The 15,057-nt window shown below is 36.2% G+C and overlaps 1 protein-coding gene across 1 annotated transcript in view; it reads right to left on the bottom strand.

Moving 5' to 3' along the window:
- The window catches only part of LOC149229986 (adenine nucleotide transporter BT1, chloroplastic/mitochondrial-like), a 55,705-nt gene extending 45,272 nt beyond the window's left edge, over positions 1–10,433 (bottom strand). Inside the window, 2 exon segments of the mRNA XM_089378803.1 lie at positions 9,595–9,980; positions 9,983–10,433. Coding sequence (XP_089234929.1) covers positions 9,595–9,980; positions 9,983–10,235 — 639 coding nt within the window. The 5' untranslated portion in view covers positions 10,236–10,433.
- Between the last annotated feature and the right edge of the window lie 4,624 nt (positions 10,434–15,057).

Raw genomic sequence — 15,057 nt, 5'->3', positions numbered from 1 at the left:
CTTTTAATTTGTCTATTTTGAATTATGTATATACATAACAGCTCATGTTTTTAGCAATACTCTCTGCGTAGAGTATGTTTAAATTTTGACTCAATTATGCAGTACTATTTAAAGACTGTCTCCCTGCATGGAGATCTTATTTTGGAGATCATTTTTGGGATCTAAATATTTTTTGAACTAGCACACAACCACATCTTATGCATATGCACTCGCATCTATAGCATGTAATTTTCTTATATTAATGAAAATTAGGATTTTTCCAAGGGGAAAAAAAGTCGACAAACACACCCTTCTCAAACTCACTATGAAGTGTGAAGAAGTTAAGGGAAAATAACAAATTGTAATGTAATCTCAAGGTAAGGAATCACTTCCTCAAACTCAGACCCACAAGAACCAAGCATTCTCATTAAAAACTACCATAAACAACCTATCCTGAAGAGAGTCTAGGATTAGGCAAGCAACCCCTTATAAATCTCCCATGCCATCAAAATGGCAAGTCTCATGTTTGCAGGACAAAACCATATGTCACCTCTACTCAAAGAAAGTACCTAGAGAAGAATAAAATGCACCATTAATTACAAAGCCAACAAGCAATAAAAAATGGGAAACAACACCCCTCCCCACTCTAACGCAACCATCATTTAGACGACCAAAGATGAGACAACCCAAGAGGAGCAAAACCCAAAAACTTGCTTTGAGATGCCAAATCACTAGCCACTTACCCTATTTCTTAGCTGCCATAGACAATACTTTGGATTGCTTAAGCTTGATCAATTGGGATCTTATAAGGTCAACATCCATGAAGATCATATGAGAGAGGGAGGAGTATCATCTCTTAGTTGAAGGGCTTTAACAAAGTCCCCCATAATCCTAAACCAAATGAAGAACATCAAGTTAGCACGAAACAAAGCTTATTCAAGAATGATATCCTTTAGATCAAAAGTATCATGAAGGAAGTGCATGAGCATATAATTTAAAGAAGTAGGCTAGAGGTTTCCATTAACCCTAAGGTTAAGCTCCCTCACCCACCTAATATGTTATTTTATGATTTTGGCCTAGACCACCTCTTTAACTTCAACACCTAGGGAGGCCTTCTCTTGGGACTTGTTCCAACTACCTGTACTAAAGATTTCATCTCTTCAATGTACATGTTGGGATCTCATCTCTTCTTACAAGTGTTTAAGGTCAATGCTTTCAAATTGCAATATGGAGGTTTCTCCCAATGGGCTTTGGAGATGTATATTTCCATAAATCTTCATTTTTGGTGCCAAATTGTTTCACGTTGGGGTTTTCAAATTCTGCTTTAACACTATGTTTGTAAGATTGGTAAATTAGATTGCAGAATGTTGTTTTCAAATTCGATTTGCTCCATTCATGTCATGACATTTTAAATGTGGGTTACTTAGATGAAGAAGTCTATTGCAAAAATTACAAAAAAATCAACCATGTGCATGTGTTGTGAGGGTGTATTTCATTTGTTGTTCAATGTCCCCCCAACCCTGCGTATCAAACTTCCTTGGTGAGAAAATCGTGCAATTTGGACCTCCAATGTATACTAGTACCTGTGGGGAGAAAACTCGGGATGAGCCAGTGTTGTTTGAGGTCAAAATGATTGCAAGTGAGGGAGAGGAGGGCAAGGACCCGATAAAGGAAGCTACAAAGGTATGGAAAGAAGGTTAGTGGTGCTATGAATGGTGGAAGGAAAAGAGGGAAGGATGGTGTAGAAGAGGGGGGAGAAAGGGCCTTTAAAAGTTGTATCAATGTCTCAACTCATTTGAGCCTATTGAAGTCAAATTTTCTTTTGATTGAATTGATAATTTTTCACCTATATAACCCAATTAACTCAAATATTATAACAAAAAAACAATAACACATGTATAAAAGCAACAATTTATCTTATTTTCCAACTTTTCTATTTAATATTGCCTTTTAGGGTCATGGCCAAAGATTTCTTAATATTAAAGCTAATTTTGATAGGAATTGAATAAAAATTTAGAACGTCAAAGTTTCCTTTAGAATGAGGCTCCTTTCTCGCTTTTGTGACCTTAAGGAAAGGATGGTAAATCTTATACAAATCATGCCCTTAAATGAGTATGGTTTGATGCTAAACTACATTTTAAGGAGGTTATTTGCTTGCCTAATAGATATGTCCCCACGAGCATTTGGTTCTCTATGTTGTTTTTGGGTGCCTTCGCCGAATAGTTAATTCTAACTTTGCAGACCAAATCTACCTTGATTTGCTCTCTCGTCATACATGTGCCCTACCCATGTAGGTCTATAGTTTGTATATTTCTACTCACTAATATATTTATTATGGCTTGAAGACTTTACACATGGAATCACCCCTACTAATCAAAATCTACATTTTAAGTGACATTTAACTCATATGGCAAAAATACAAGATGTAAGCATCAAAATGATAGTAGTGATCTAAGCTCTATATGCACAAATTTTAGAATATGAAACATAAGAGTACAACATTAGAATATTGCCTAAATGACTGCATATTTGTGGGTTCTATACTCAAATCTAAATAGGCCCAAGAGGTTGAATAGCTTAAAATTGTCTAAATGAATAGAAATTGATTATTGCAAAACTTAAATGGGCATTAACATACAAGATTGTAGAGTTCGAACTAGTCTCTAAGGTGGAAAAACTTCAAACATTGAACAACCACCATTGGTCCTACATCAGAATTTGAGGTTTAAACGAAGTCCATCTGAGATAGAATCCCCTCTTTTGAGGGAAACACAACAATTACAATCAAAAACTATAAACCTTAGAACTAAACAAACTAAGATTTTAACTAACAGTATGAAACCACAACTCACCAAAAACCTATACAAAAACAAATGGAATAACATTGTTCCTAGAACAAAGTAGTTAAGGGGAAGAAAACACCCTAATTTGTTGACCTCACTATATAGCCAAATTTGAAGAAGGGGGGTCAAACATTAGACTATAATCTTGATATCCATGACCTCACCTACCTAATAAGGTGGCTCACCTCACTCCTCAACAAAGATTATCTTGATGAGGATCTTTTTTTATTCTAAGTTGAGAAACTCAAAGAAGCCAAAGGATAGGTACCAACGGACAAAAAAGAGAATAAATTGGCCATTATCAATAAATTTTGAGCTATGATACATGACCCACAAACTCCTAGGTGGTCACACCCCTTGCCAAATTAATGTTGATCGTGGTAGGTTAAGAAGGTAAGCATTATCTCTATTACATGCTAAAATTGTAATATGTTAGTTTCCCTTAAAACCTGGTAAATTATTTGTAATTCTCTAAGCATGCAATCAGAAATATAATTTAAATTGTTGTTCTGAAACCCAAATTATAAATAAAGCTAAAGACAAACACACTCAACACACAAGACACCAGATATACCCAAGAAACACCAACTCTAGGGAAAGCCTGCAAACTATGTGTGTTTTTCTATTAACTCAACAAAATAATAATGTTCGAAAATTAATACATAAAGGGAACACTTCCCTTCTACAGCAAAACCCTCTAAACAGTTGAACCAAGAAAAATCGAAACACCCCCTGCACACTTCTACTATTGTATCTCCACGCAGTACCACCTATATACGCACTAGGTCACATTGTACGACATTTCTTTGTGCACACTAGTTCATTGTATTGCCGCCCTGATTTTGGGTTGAGATAAGCTTGTTCAGTGTTGTCCTCCTCTCCCTCTTGGTCGTTGATCTTCCTTGTTGATTGTTGAAACTCTAACTTCCTCTTGTTGAGCTAACACACACTCTATATCCTTCAAAATGGCCACTTTGTGCCATATTCCCTCTTATAATTCAACCTAGGCCCCACCATCACTCTCAATGGTTGAGATTAAATCTTGAAGAAGGGTTGAGATCTAATTATATGTTGACTTTGGCCTTTTTAATTTTTCCTAAGTCCATCATTAAGAAATAGTTAATTAAATTAATAATATGCTAAGTGGTTGTCTTGTGGGTCCCTATGCTAGCCTTAGCATCTAGGTAAGCAAAACCCTTGCTTCTCTACTCCAATCAACACAATAGCTCTATATGGTACTCGAAGATCTATCAAGATGTGCTTTCCAAGTAAGATCTCATTTTTCTCACCGAGACATGACAATCCACAGAGGACATTGCCACTTATCACATTATGCCATTAGACTACAACTTTCAAGCATGAGACACAAAGATTTGATGCTACATAAGGTTCCAATGGTGCTACTCAGCTCATCCATGCTCGTCTCCAATCCAAAGTATCAATTTAGGCTTCTTACATCCATTTTATATCTATGTGGATTCAACTTTAGTAGACTCCAAAAATCCTTTCAAAGATGTCTTCATTGTCATCTACTACTTTCCTCTGACATGCTTGAGCTTTATGCTTCATTATGATGGTAAACCTTTTCTTGAACTATATCCCAATATTTTCAAATAATCATCTCGATTCTCAAGGAATTGTTTAAGTAACTCCAATGCCTTCACTAAGACTATAGGCATAAACCCTTGATCATGCAAAGGATGCCCTTTGCATCCATGAGATTGGAGGTTAGTTGATGAATACAATCCTATCACCACATATGAGAGACACCTTCTTCAATGCAGTGAATCCCATTACTTTGTTATTCTCAAAACACTTCTATATCATCGATAGTAGTGGTGAGAGTGTTGTAGAATTGTGTCTTGGCAAGCCAAGCTTTGATGTGTCTTATTTGTGGTCTCCTTGTCTCCCCTACACTACCCATTCATGACAATGCCTTCTTGGTTTTCCCCTCATTGTACACTACCTCTGTGTCCCCTCATCCCTTCTCCAATTCACTCGATAACCTACCTACCTTGGTACACTTTGAAGTCCAATATGTCAATGCCTTTACCATTCATCTTTTTCATCTTTTCCTCCCTATTTCCCTCTTTTCTTCCCTTAAAACAATCACAATCAAATATGGCATGTTATCCAAAGCCCTTTGGGACATTGTCTTCGACTCTTACCGCCATACCACCCATCACAACAAACATGTCTATCCCCCTGGTATCTACACCATGAAACATTGATTTGAGGAGGAAAATAACAATATACATTAATGCCTTCATTTGGTACTTAGTCATGACCCCTTTGCATACCATCCACATAGAAGGAATATTGACAACTTCTCCGACGTAAGAAATGTGGCTTTCTTGCATCAAGGAGATATAAGCTTCTCTTAATCCCCACAATTCCCCCAAACATTTGACGTACCCTCCACTTAAAAATCCCCCTCCCATTAATTACCATTCCTATATTTCACATACTACATCCCTCCAAAACTTTCTAGCTCATCCCCTTGTTGCCCATCGCCCACCCTAGCCACCTCATGCTAAATTTTATCCCCAATCAACATTATCAAAGCTCTTTGGGATATGAGTTTAGGTAGAGCAATTGATCGGGAGGGCCTTCATACCAAATTTCTCATGCATGGCATGGAATCTCTTACATATAACATTATCAATATATTCATTGAGATAGTTTCCAAGGGTTTCTCCCCTTTAATGGTCATAGCACATCATCCACCTGATTTTCAAAACAGCAAACAACTCTAATCCAAATAATTACAAGATCATCATGATTAGGCACACCTTCTCCAAACTTTATGCGACAAATTTGATATGTGCTTATCAAATCATTTTGGGAGGAACAAACTCAAGGCGATGAGGCAAGAAGGATCTAGAAAATACCATAGACTATGAAACAAATTTTTACTCTCCAAGCTACTATTAAGGAAGCGGGGCAACAATCTTCAAAAGTTTTGTATTGTTTTGTATACTTTCAAAATCATTTTGACTCAATTCTAAGAGCTTTCCTTTTCCACAAATTGTGGGACACTAAAGTTTCTAAGTCCTTCATTATGGTTGTCATGACCAATGAGATAGTTGTCTGATGGCTTTGTATGCAGCAAGAAATTTCTAGTTTTATCAAGGGGGCACCATTTTGGGTCAAACAAGGTTGCTCCCTATCACCTATTCTATTTAGGGTCTACATCAATGAGTTGGAATGTACGTCAAAGAGAAAACCCATGTACACAATGATTGCAACTTACGCCATGTCTTGATTGCAATACTTTTGTTTACAAATAACATGATCCTTTGAGCCTCCTCACTTGAGGGACTCCAAAGGCAATTAGATGCCTTCGCTAGTTTTTGCGATCTTAAGCAAGATTAGCTCTTAAAGAAGTTGAAGCTAGGGGAATTGATTTGACTTCAGCAAATAGATCACAAGTTGAGAGAATTCTATGTATCATACTCTAGAGTATGAACCATTGTAGACATATGATCTCTAACGGCATCACCCAAGTCTAGTTTGGAGCAAATCCTTTATGCTTGAAGAACATTTTAAAATTCGTCTTTTTGCTTCATAAAAACTACACCTTGGAGGATTTACTTCTAGACATGATAGATACCCCTATCTCTCTCTTTGCTCCTCATGTAGGATTTCTTTCTTGGCTTTCCCTAACACAAATAGGTCTACTTCTCAAAGACCTTTCACTTTTTCAGTTGATTAGCCTTCATATAAAGGTTCTCCCTCCTTTCAAAGGCTCCTTGGATTCCCTCAATCATCTCCTCCCCAAAAAGGGAGCAATCGATAAAACAATGAAGGACAACATCTATCAAAGGTACATTTACAACACTTAGCTCAACCCCTCAAAGTCTTCACCCAAACATGACCTTTTATTATGAGCATTTATGCAAAAACTATAAGGTTATCTCACTCTGTCTTAACTACATTCAACATGTTTACTTGTATGATTTCCATAACTAGAGATTCATGGCCTCATGATCCCACTCAACCAATAACGGGTTTGCTCCCCTCATCACTCAAAGACGGCCTTTTATTTTGTTTCATGCAACTACAAGATTGTCTCATTCTCTATCCTAACTACATTCAACATATAAACTTTATATGATTTCAATAACTAGAGACTCATGGCATCAAGATCCCACTCAAGAAATTGTAGGTTTGCTTCCACCACCTATGGATCAAGATGAAACATCACATCCCATGCTCTAAGACGATCTATCAATAATAACATCACCAAGAGAACAAGTCCAAGAAACACTTGGATTCAAATGTTTCAAATAGTGAGATCTGGCAAGGATCCACTACTTATTCTGAAACTCTAAAGGTTCCCTTGTAGTTTTCTTTTACTACCTTGAATAGAGATATCTAGATTTATACATTTGAAAGGTGATTATCCTCGATCAAGAGACTTTGTGAGGCCTCTCCAAGGCCAGTACCATTAAGCTTACCATCTCTTTCTTCTAGAGCTTATCGTAGTTATTGAAGGTTCTAAGGGAAAAGTGGACTCCTCGACCTTGCAGTCAAATGGCGACATACATGTGAGAAAATAGTCTTTCTCACACATGCCTAGCAAACATGTTAATGGTTACATCTGCAAGACCTCAAAGTCAAACCCATTCATTATAGGGTATTTCCATAATACTACCCTCCAATTCAAATTGAGCAATGAAACTTTCATCAAAAGATTCTTCCCCTCAACATCAAAGATCAAGGCAGACAAGTTGTTTTGCTCTATAGCTCCTCCCAAGATCAGCGATTAAGGGCCCCTCAATCTTGAGTACTCTCCAAAGAACATCATCAACCTTTGCATTAGCTCCTTCACAATAAGAGACGATGATAGGAGGATGTCTTTTCTCCCTCCTCCACCCTCTACTACTATTATCATGTTTCTAATGTTGAGATGGGCTTCATGCCTCTTAGGGTTTTTCACTTATGCTTTGCCTAACTCATGTTCTTCTCTCTTATTTCCATGTGTATCTCTTATATTATGATAACATTTTAGCATTTAGGAGTATTCTAGACACTTTCGTGGACCATTAGCGATTGCTTGTACTCTCTAGTACCATTATTCGATCCCTTGGTCATTTGCAAATGATAAAATTATCTTATCTTATCTTACATGGATTATTTTGTACATGTTGATCTGAACTAAAAGGAGGCTTCATAAAATGGGATTAACAAAATTAAAAGTATGTCTATTGCAAGCATCCAAACGATATTAGCCAATGATGTGTCTATTTGCTTAGGAAGTTTGAACTTGAATACAAGGCCATTTTATGCTTGATGCAGCCACAAATGAGTGTTTGATAACAATCAATATTGTCACTCTTCTCCGGGAGAAAGGGATATGCCAAAACAATTGAAGATTTTCCCAAAGGAAAGGTAACTAAAATTAATGAATTTTCAACTTTGAATTTTAAACTCCAAAGCTATTTGATATTTAGTAACTCATTTTATTGTCTCATGAAAAGACTATGAATACTAAATAGGTGAGATGTAGACACTAGATCTCATACACTTACTCTCCTTGCATGAGTACATGGGAAAAGATTTTTAATCTAGTGACGGTATAGTATGGTATCGCTGAATACTAAATAGGTGAGATGTAGACACTAGATCTCATACACTTACTCTACTTGCATGAGTACATGGGAAAAGATTTTTAATCTAGTGATGGTATAGTATGTATCATTGAAGATCTGACCACTCTATGCCTTTTAGTAATATAAATATTGGATATCCAACAACAAAAAAACATGATTTCCCTATAATTAAATTTAGAACAAAGTAGACCTTAAAGTGCTCGTGTAGTTTTTGTTGCTCGATGGTAGTGATAATGTATCAAACTAGAACTTTGCAAAGAGCTATTTCAATCTAATGATGGTATAACATGCATCTTTGAAGAGATGGCAATCGTATGCCTTTTACTAATACAAGTATTGGATATTTCAAAATACACTTTGATTTCACTATAGTTAAATTTAAAACTAGACCCTGAAGTGCCCATGTAGCTTTTGTTGCTGTACCATAGTGATAATGCCTTTAACTGAAAATTTGCAAACTTTTGCTCTCTATCTACTGTAAGCATTGTCTCTGTTCATATTTTTTATGGAACCACTCTTCGTACTTTACAAAAGGGAGCAGGGACAGCTCATTACTGCATATCATATTTCAGATTTCACGTAAGGAATCTCAGAAGTATGTCTCTTTTTAACCTTTATTTAAGCAAGTGCTTCAAGAAACATGACCATGTCCAAGGGGTTGTATCTCAAAGAGAGTGTGAAGGGTGTCACATGTAAGAGTATCTATTATGCCAAAATCACCCAGAACTTGCACCTGGCTTCGGCAGTCTTGCCATATTGTTTGGGTTGTTCGGGGAGACCAGATAGCTATTCCACCATAATCACCCAGAACCTGCAACCAGCCCTCATCCTTTGAGGCGCATACTATGTGGTTTGGACAGACCAGAGCAAGAATATAACGATGGTGGACGGCCTACTACTCTGTCGTCGACCTCACCAAAGAACTGATCAACAGTTGGCAGCTTTGTAACCCCTTGTATGATCTGAAATTTGCTACACTTTCCAATGAAAACCCATTTTCCCAAAGCAATAAAAGAACAGCAGTAAAAATAAGAAATCATAATAAATTTCTAAATATGGTAATGTCAACATTGAAGTTTTTTGAGTTTAAGAGGAAAAACAAAGTTTAGAAACTAGCAAGTACTGAAACTAAAAACCCTCAAAAAAATTATGGATACCTCAATGGCTTTGCTGGGGGCAACTCTGATGACATTAACACCATTTCCCCTGAACAAACCCTGCCAACCCTCGTTCTGCATGATATGATTAAATACCTCGGTCATTGATTTCCCACTGCTGCCCACCATCAAATGGGTTCTTATAGTCTCAAGAGGAGCGACCGCAGTTCTGGAAACGGCCCCCGCAATGGCTCCGCTAAGAAGCCTCTTCAAGGCAGCATTGCCCACCCTCAGCTTCAAGCCCCGTCTTTTGATCTTCTTCTTCAGCCTCTGGCCCTCTTCCTCGACCTCCACGGCAACAATTTCCGCCTGCGTAATCATGGCCTTGAAGCCAAATTCCCCACCGGCGGATGGTGAATACTTTCCGCTAAGGCCGAAGCCAGGTCCTTCGTCTCCTGGGCATTGGAAGAGAGCTCCGCCGCGGCGACCAGCCTTCGAATCTGACGCTGTCCGTCATCGCCTGAATTGGGAGGGGGAGGGATTCCGACCCCAACGCCCATCTGCCCCATGCTCGCAAACAGCCCAATGGGCATCACGCCCGAGGGAAACAGCTTCCATTGCAGGCTCACTGTGTTAGCGGTTGGATTACCGCCTGCTGCTCTCAGCGCCCATTTCCTGTTCCTGTCCTCGCACTTACCCATCCGCCTTCAGCCAATACTCATGGACTAGCTCTGAACCACCTGTGTCGCCGGATAATAATACAATATGGGGAGCTCAAGAAATCGAACCTGGGGCAAATCTGAGACTCCCCGTCGATTGCAGCCAAATTCAAAGAACGTACAGGATGTTCTCACTGGTTCATTTTGTTCCTTGTTATAATATTTATTTTATTTTTCTTTGCTGTATTATAAGGCTCCGAGGCTAAAATGCAACGTGGGCATTCGTCATCATGCCGCTGACATATTTGTACACGTCAAAATCTCTTTCACACGTAAGCAGCTAATTTGCTGTCAAATCAAAATTAAACCGTAAAATTAGAAGAAATCCTTCTATGGTTAGTAGAAGTCCTTATCCCTGCTGGTTGGTGGGCAATGCACCACCACATCACCTACCCACCGCCCACTTTTGCTTCATGTAAGTTCTAAGTTTAATTAATAAATCACAATTAGAACATCATCTTGCCCCCTCTTAATCTATAATTGTATTGTTTAACAAAACCATTACTCAACTAATGGAAGAGCAAAAGGACAAACATGGGAACCAAAAGCCATGCACTTACCCTCTAAGGATATCCACAACTAAGCCAAACGAACAGAAGCAAAGGAACAAAAGTCATGTACCACCTTGCAAAGCTTTCTTGTCATGGTGTTTCATAAATTGGTTTGTCAATTTGTGACATTTGCAATCATCCAAGAAGATAGGTGGTGGAAGTGCCATTTAAGCAATAGAGAGATTTGAGTTATTGGGAGGTTCACATAAGCAAAAATGATAAGTCCATGTGTCATTGATCTATGGAGCAATGATGTGGTTTCTAAAACCACTTGCATAAGTGATCCAAAAAGTTGTTGTCTTTGACATGTTTTAAAAGTTTATTCATTTGATCTAATGTTAAAATAGCTTTTTTTTAGTGTTTCCTAAATTTGAATAATTATAAGAATGAATGTTATACAACTTTTCCAAATTCAATTTTTGTTTGTAAATAACATGTTAAGTTTTTAATAAATAAATGGTTGTAATCACTTTAAACTATATCAATAAAATTTTATTTTTTATAAATTTTGATTCATTTTAAATATCATCTTCAAAATAAAGAAAAGAGTTCAACACATTTCTCTAAAATATATAGAGTTCAACACATTTCTCTAAAATATATAGTAAAAAAAGCTTCCTAAAATAGTTTACACAAGATTAAAAAAAATAAAATCAATACCATTTATATTAAATATGATATATTTTACAAATTTGTTTGTAACTTCAAACTCTAGTGAGGTAAGGAGTTGAGGGAGTGGGGAGTCGGACAGTTGGAACCCTAACCGCCCTAGCTCCTTGGTTCGTGTCTCCTCGTTCTTGAATCTAGTGACCTTCCTTCTTTTCATTGCAGGTGGGCATTGTTGTTCATTGCAGGTTCTTCGCGCAGGGCTTTATTGGGTGTGGGCTTCTTCGCTCTTCTATTGTCACCACTGGTTTTCCTTGGTTTGATGTTGTGTTTCGTTGGGTGTTGGAGTCGACGTTGATCCTCTATTGGACTTTGTGACCCTTTCTTTCTCACCTACGGATTTGCCTACAGCTGCCTTGGTTCGTGGTTCCGATTTGGCATCTTTGTCAATTTTCTTTGTCCTTTGCGGCTCTTGTTGTCATCTTTTGGCATGTTTTTATGGCTTCAAGAACGACCTTCACTCGGTTTTGTCTTTGGATTGTCAGCAACCCTTGTTGGGTTTTTACATGATTTTTGTTGAGGGTTGTTTTTTACCCACTTTGTAAGGTTTTTTGCGGCCATTTGTTTTTAGGCTTATCTAATATGTTGCCTTGGGTTGTTTCTGGTGTGCCCTTTAGGGTTTTTGGCGGGCTTGTGCGCTCTATTCTTTTATTCGCTTCTCAACCTCTTTCTTGTATTGCCATGAGGCGTTTTTCTGGTAGGCCTTTCGATTGATGTATCTATAATGCCCTACGGCATCTGCAAAATGTAATTTTGTTGTTGAATAAAATTACGGTTTTTTTCCTTGGAAAAGAAAACAAACAAACAAACGAAACAAAATAACTTCAAACTCTGGTTAAATCCAAACAGCATGCACATACTATTTATTTTTCATAGAAAATTTGTTTTGGTAATTAAAATGTAGCAACGTAAAGTTTATAAATGTTCTATGTTATGTTCAAGCTTTGTAATGGCTAGCAATGATCCTTGAAGGGCATTGATGGAGTTTTTGAAATAAAGATTGGATTTGAATTTTCATGATGAACGCATTGGTGTACCATTGATCCATATTGTTGATATTGTTTTAATGTGTTACGATTGTACGTACACAATAATTCATATTATGAAATAGGAAATCCAACTTATTTGTGTCATCAATGTTATGATTATGCCCATGGCACATACTCCCTATGATAGTAAGCTAATGACTCATTGTGGTAAATAACTTAATCGTGTGGAAACAATTCCATTGCAATGTAATCAAACTAGTTTTATGAGAGGTGAAGGCATTGAAATGATATTGCATAAAATTTCTTATGTAATAATAGAGTCTCTTTAACTTATTTACATGTATGTTTTTAATAACTAGATAAGTCATAAAAGAGTATTTAAAAACACACTCAACAAGTGGCTATTATAACATAAATGTTAAATGTTGCAATCATAAAACTTGATATAATATTGAAATAACTAATTGTAATTATGCTTTAAAATAAAAGTGATAAGTATTGCAATTATCATGCTTGTTAAATATCGCATTTGTTAATGGTTAAGAAACATTTTGCTAATTGTTGTAATACACAACTTATTAATTGTTACATGATAACAAAGTGCACTAACGTTAAATAATTATGTCTAACACATTTACATATACAAAAGGATAAGAAATCAAATATAAAAGCAACGCCAACCAAGAATCAACCGCATACTCTAAATCAACAAAAAATGTACATCTATTTATATTACTAAAGAATGCATCGAAATGATGATGCTATAACTATAGTTGTGGAGAACTATATAATGTCATGAAACTATTTATTTTTTTACAATAACAGTATAATGTATATTATCAAAATGTGCCTAGGCACTTGACTATTACATCAATTTTTCCTTGATATAAAGAGAAGCAAACTATTCGAACGTTAATATGAATTGACCCTTCAAATCTCTACTTTGTCCATTAACAGTGCAACAACTATGTCTACATCGATACAATTTTAAAAAACTACATAAGATACAACCCCATTTAGAAGCCATAAGCTAACCAAAACATGTGCCTAGGCACTTGAGTATTACATCAATTTTTTCTTGATATAAATAGAAGCAAAGTATTCGAACGTTAATATGAATTGACCCTTCAAATCTCTACTTTGTCCATTAACAGTGCAACAACTATGTCTATATCGATACAATTTAAAAAAACTACATAAGATACAACCCCATTTAGAAGTCGTAAGCTAACCAAAAAAACTTTTGAAATTAGCTCATAATTATCTATGATTACAAAGTTGCTTTTTGGAGCCACTTGATTGAGGTCAAGGCACTCAACTTGGTTTGGCTCGACAAATTTGATGGGCAATGCTTACTCCCCTACAACTTGTAATTCACCTTGCTTCAATTCCATAATAGCTTGTAATTGAGGATGCAAATGTTGAAGGTTAAGCTTGATGGCATGTAGTTGTTGCTGGTGTGAAGAAAGGATGTCTGTGAGAGTGTTTGTTTGAACTATGAGCCTGTCAACCTTCCTATTGATTGTAGCAATTCCCAGTCAGAGTTCTCCTTCAAATCTCTATGTTTCTAATACACTGCAATGCTTCTTTCCTTTGTTGCCCATTTCCCTTGATAAACCTATGCATGTCTCCTACGCACCCCTCTAACAAATCATTTGCTCTCTCTTAAAAACTCCCATGTAGTCTTATTATCCCTGAATTGTGTGTCAAAGACTAATACTTTGTGCAATTTCCCAATCCCTCTCGTCTCCTTATAGTACAGGTTGCTCATGTTATGAGTTGCCCACATCATGACCCATTTAATGAGTCATAATCTCTTTGTCATTCACAATACTTTCGCGCTTCATTTCATCGTGTTGTCATGAAGAATTCACACAGTGAGGATGGGTTGACAATTCCTCTAATCCCACTCCATGTACAAGTTTCATATGAGGCAGAAATCACAGATGCACAATCATTCCTTAATTAACAATTTAATAATTCGATTCCCACTTATTTAATTTGACACTATATTCAAAATCACGAAACCACATATAAAACAAATAAAATTATTATTATTCAATAAATTGTCAAACTACTTAAAAATATAACAAACTTTTATTATTAATAAATCATAAATTGCTTTTAAAATTAAACATAAATTTATGTAACTGTAATTATTAAAAATAACAAATTATAAATTGCCATTAATATTATTAAAAGATATAAAATGTAAAATAATAAATATCGTATAAATCATAAAATTAAATAAATTTATTTTACATTAAAAATAAAATACAAAACAAACCAACCTAACAAAGTAAATAAAAAAGGAGTTGTCTATAATGCGATTTTTTGGAAGTTTTTCCGGTGGGTTTTTCCGATCAAAATCGTCCCAGGGTTTTTCAGGGTGCTGAATCCAAATATGCAGTTAAAAAACCATTTTAAATAATACAAATCAAGATTTAACCTCAATTTTTTCCGCCGAATTCCGTCACTAGAATCTCCAAAAAATCGCATTATAGACAACTGCAATTAAAAAAACCATTGTAAAAGTAAACGCAATGAAACCTAAAGGAAAACCATTTTACCACATCAAGCATTTAGAAAAACTTGATA

This window comes from Pinus tabuliformis, chromosome J (assembly GCF_031772625.1).
Source record: "Pinus tabuliformis cultivar Carrire ecotype Pingquan chromosome J, CPIR1, whole genome shotgun sequence".
In the NCBI taxonomy this organism is placed as follows: domain Eukaryota; kingdom Viridiplantae; phylum Streptophyta; class Pinopsida; order Pinales; family Pinaceae; genus Pinus; species Pinus tabuliformis.
Note: the sequence above shows the minus strand (reverse complement) of the source record. Positions and strands in the feature narration are given on the sequence as shown.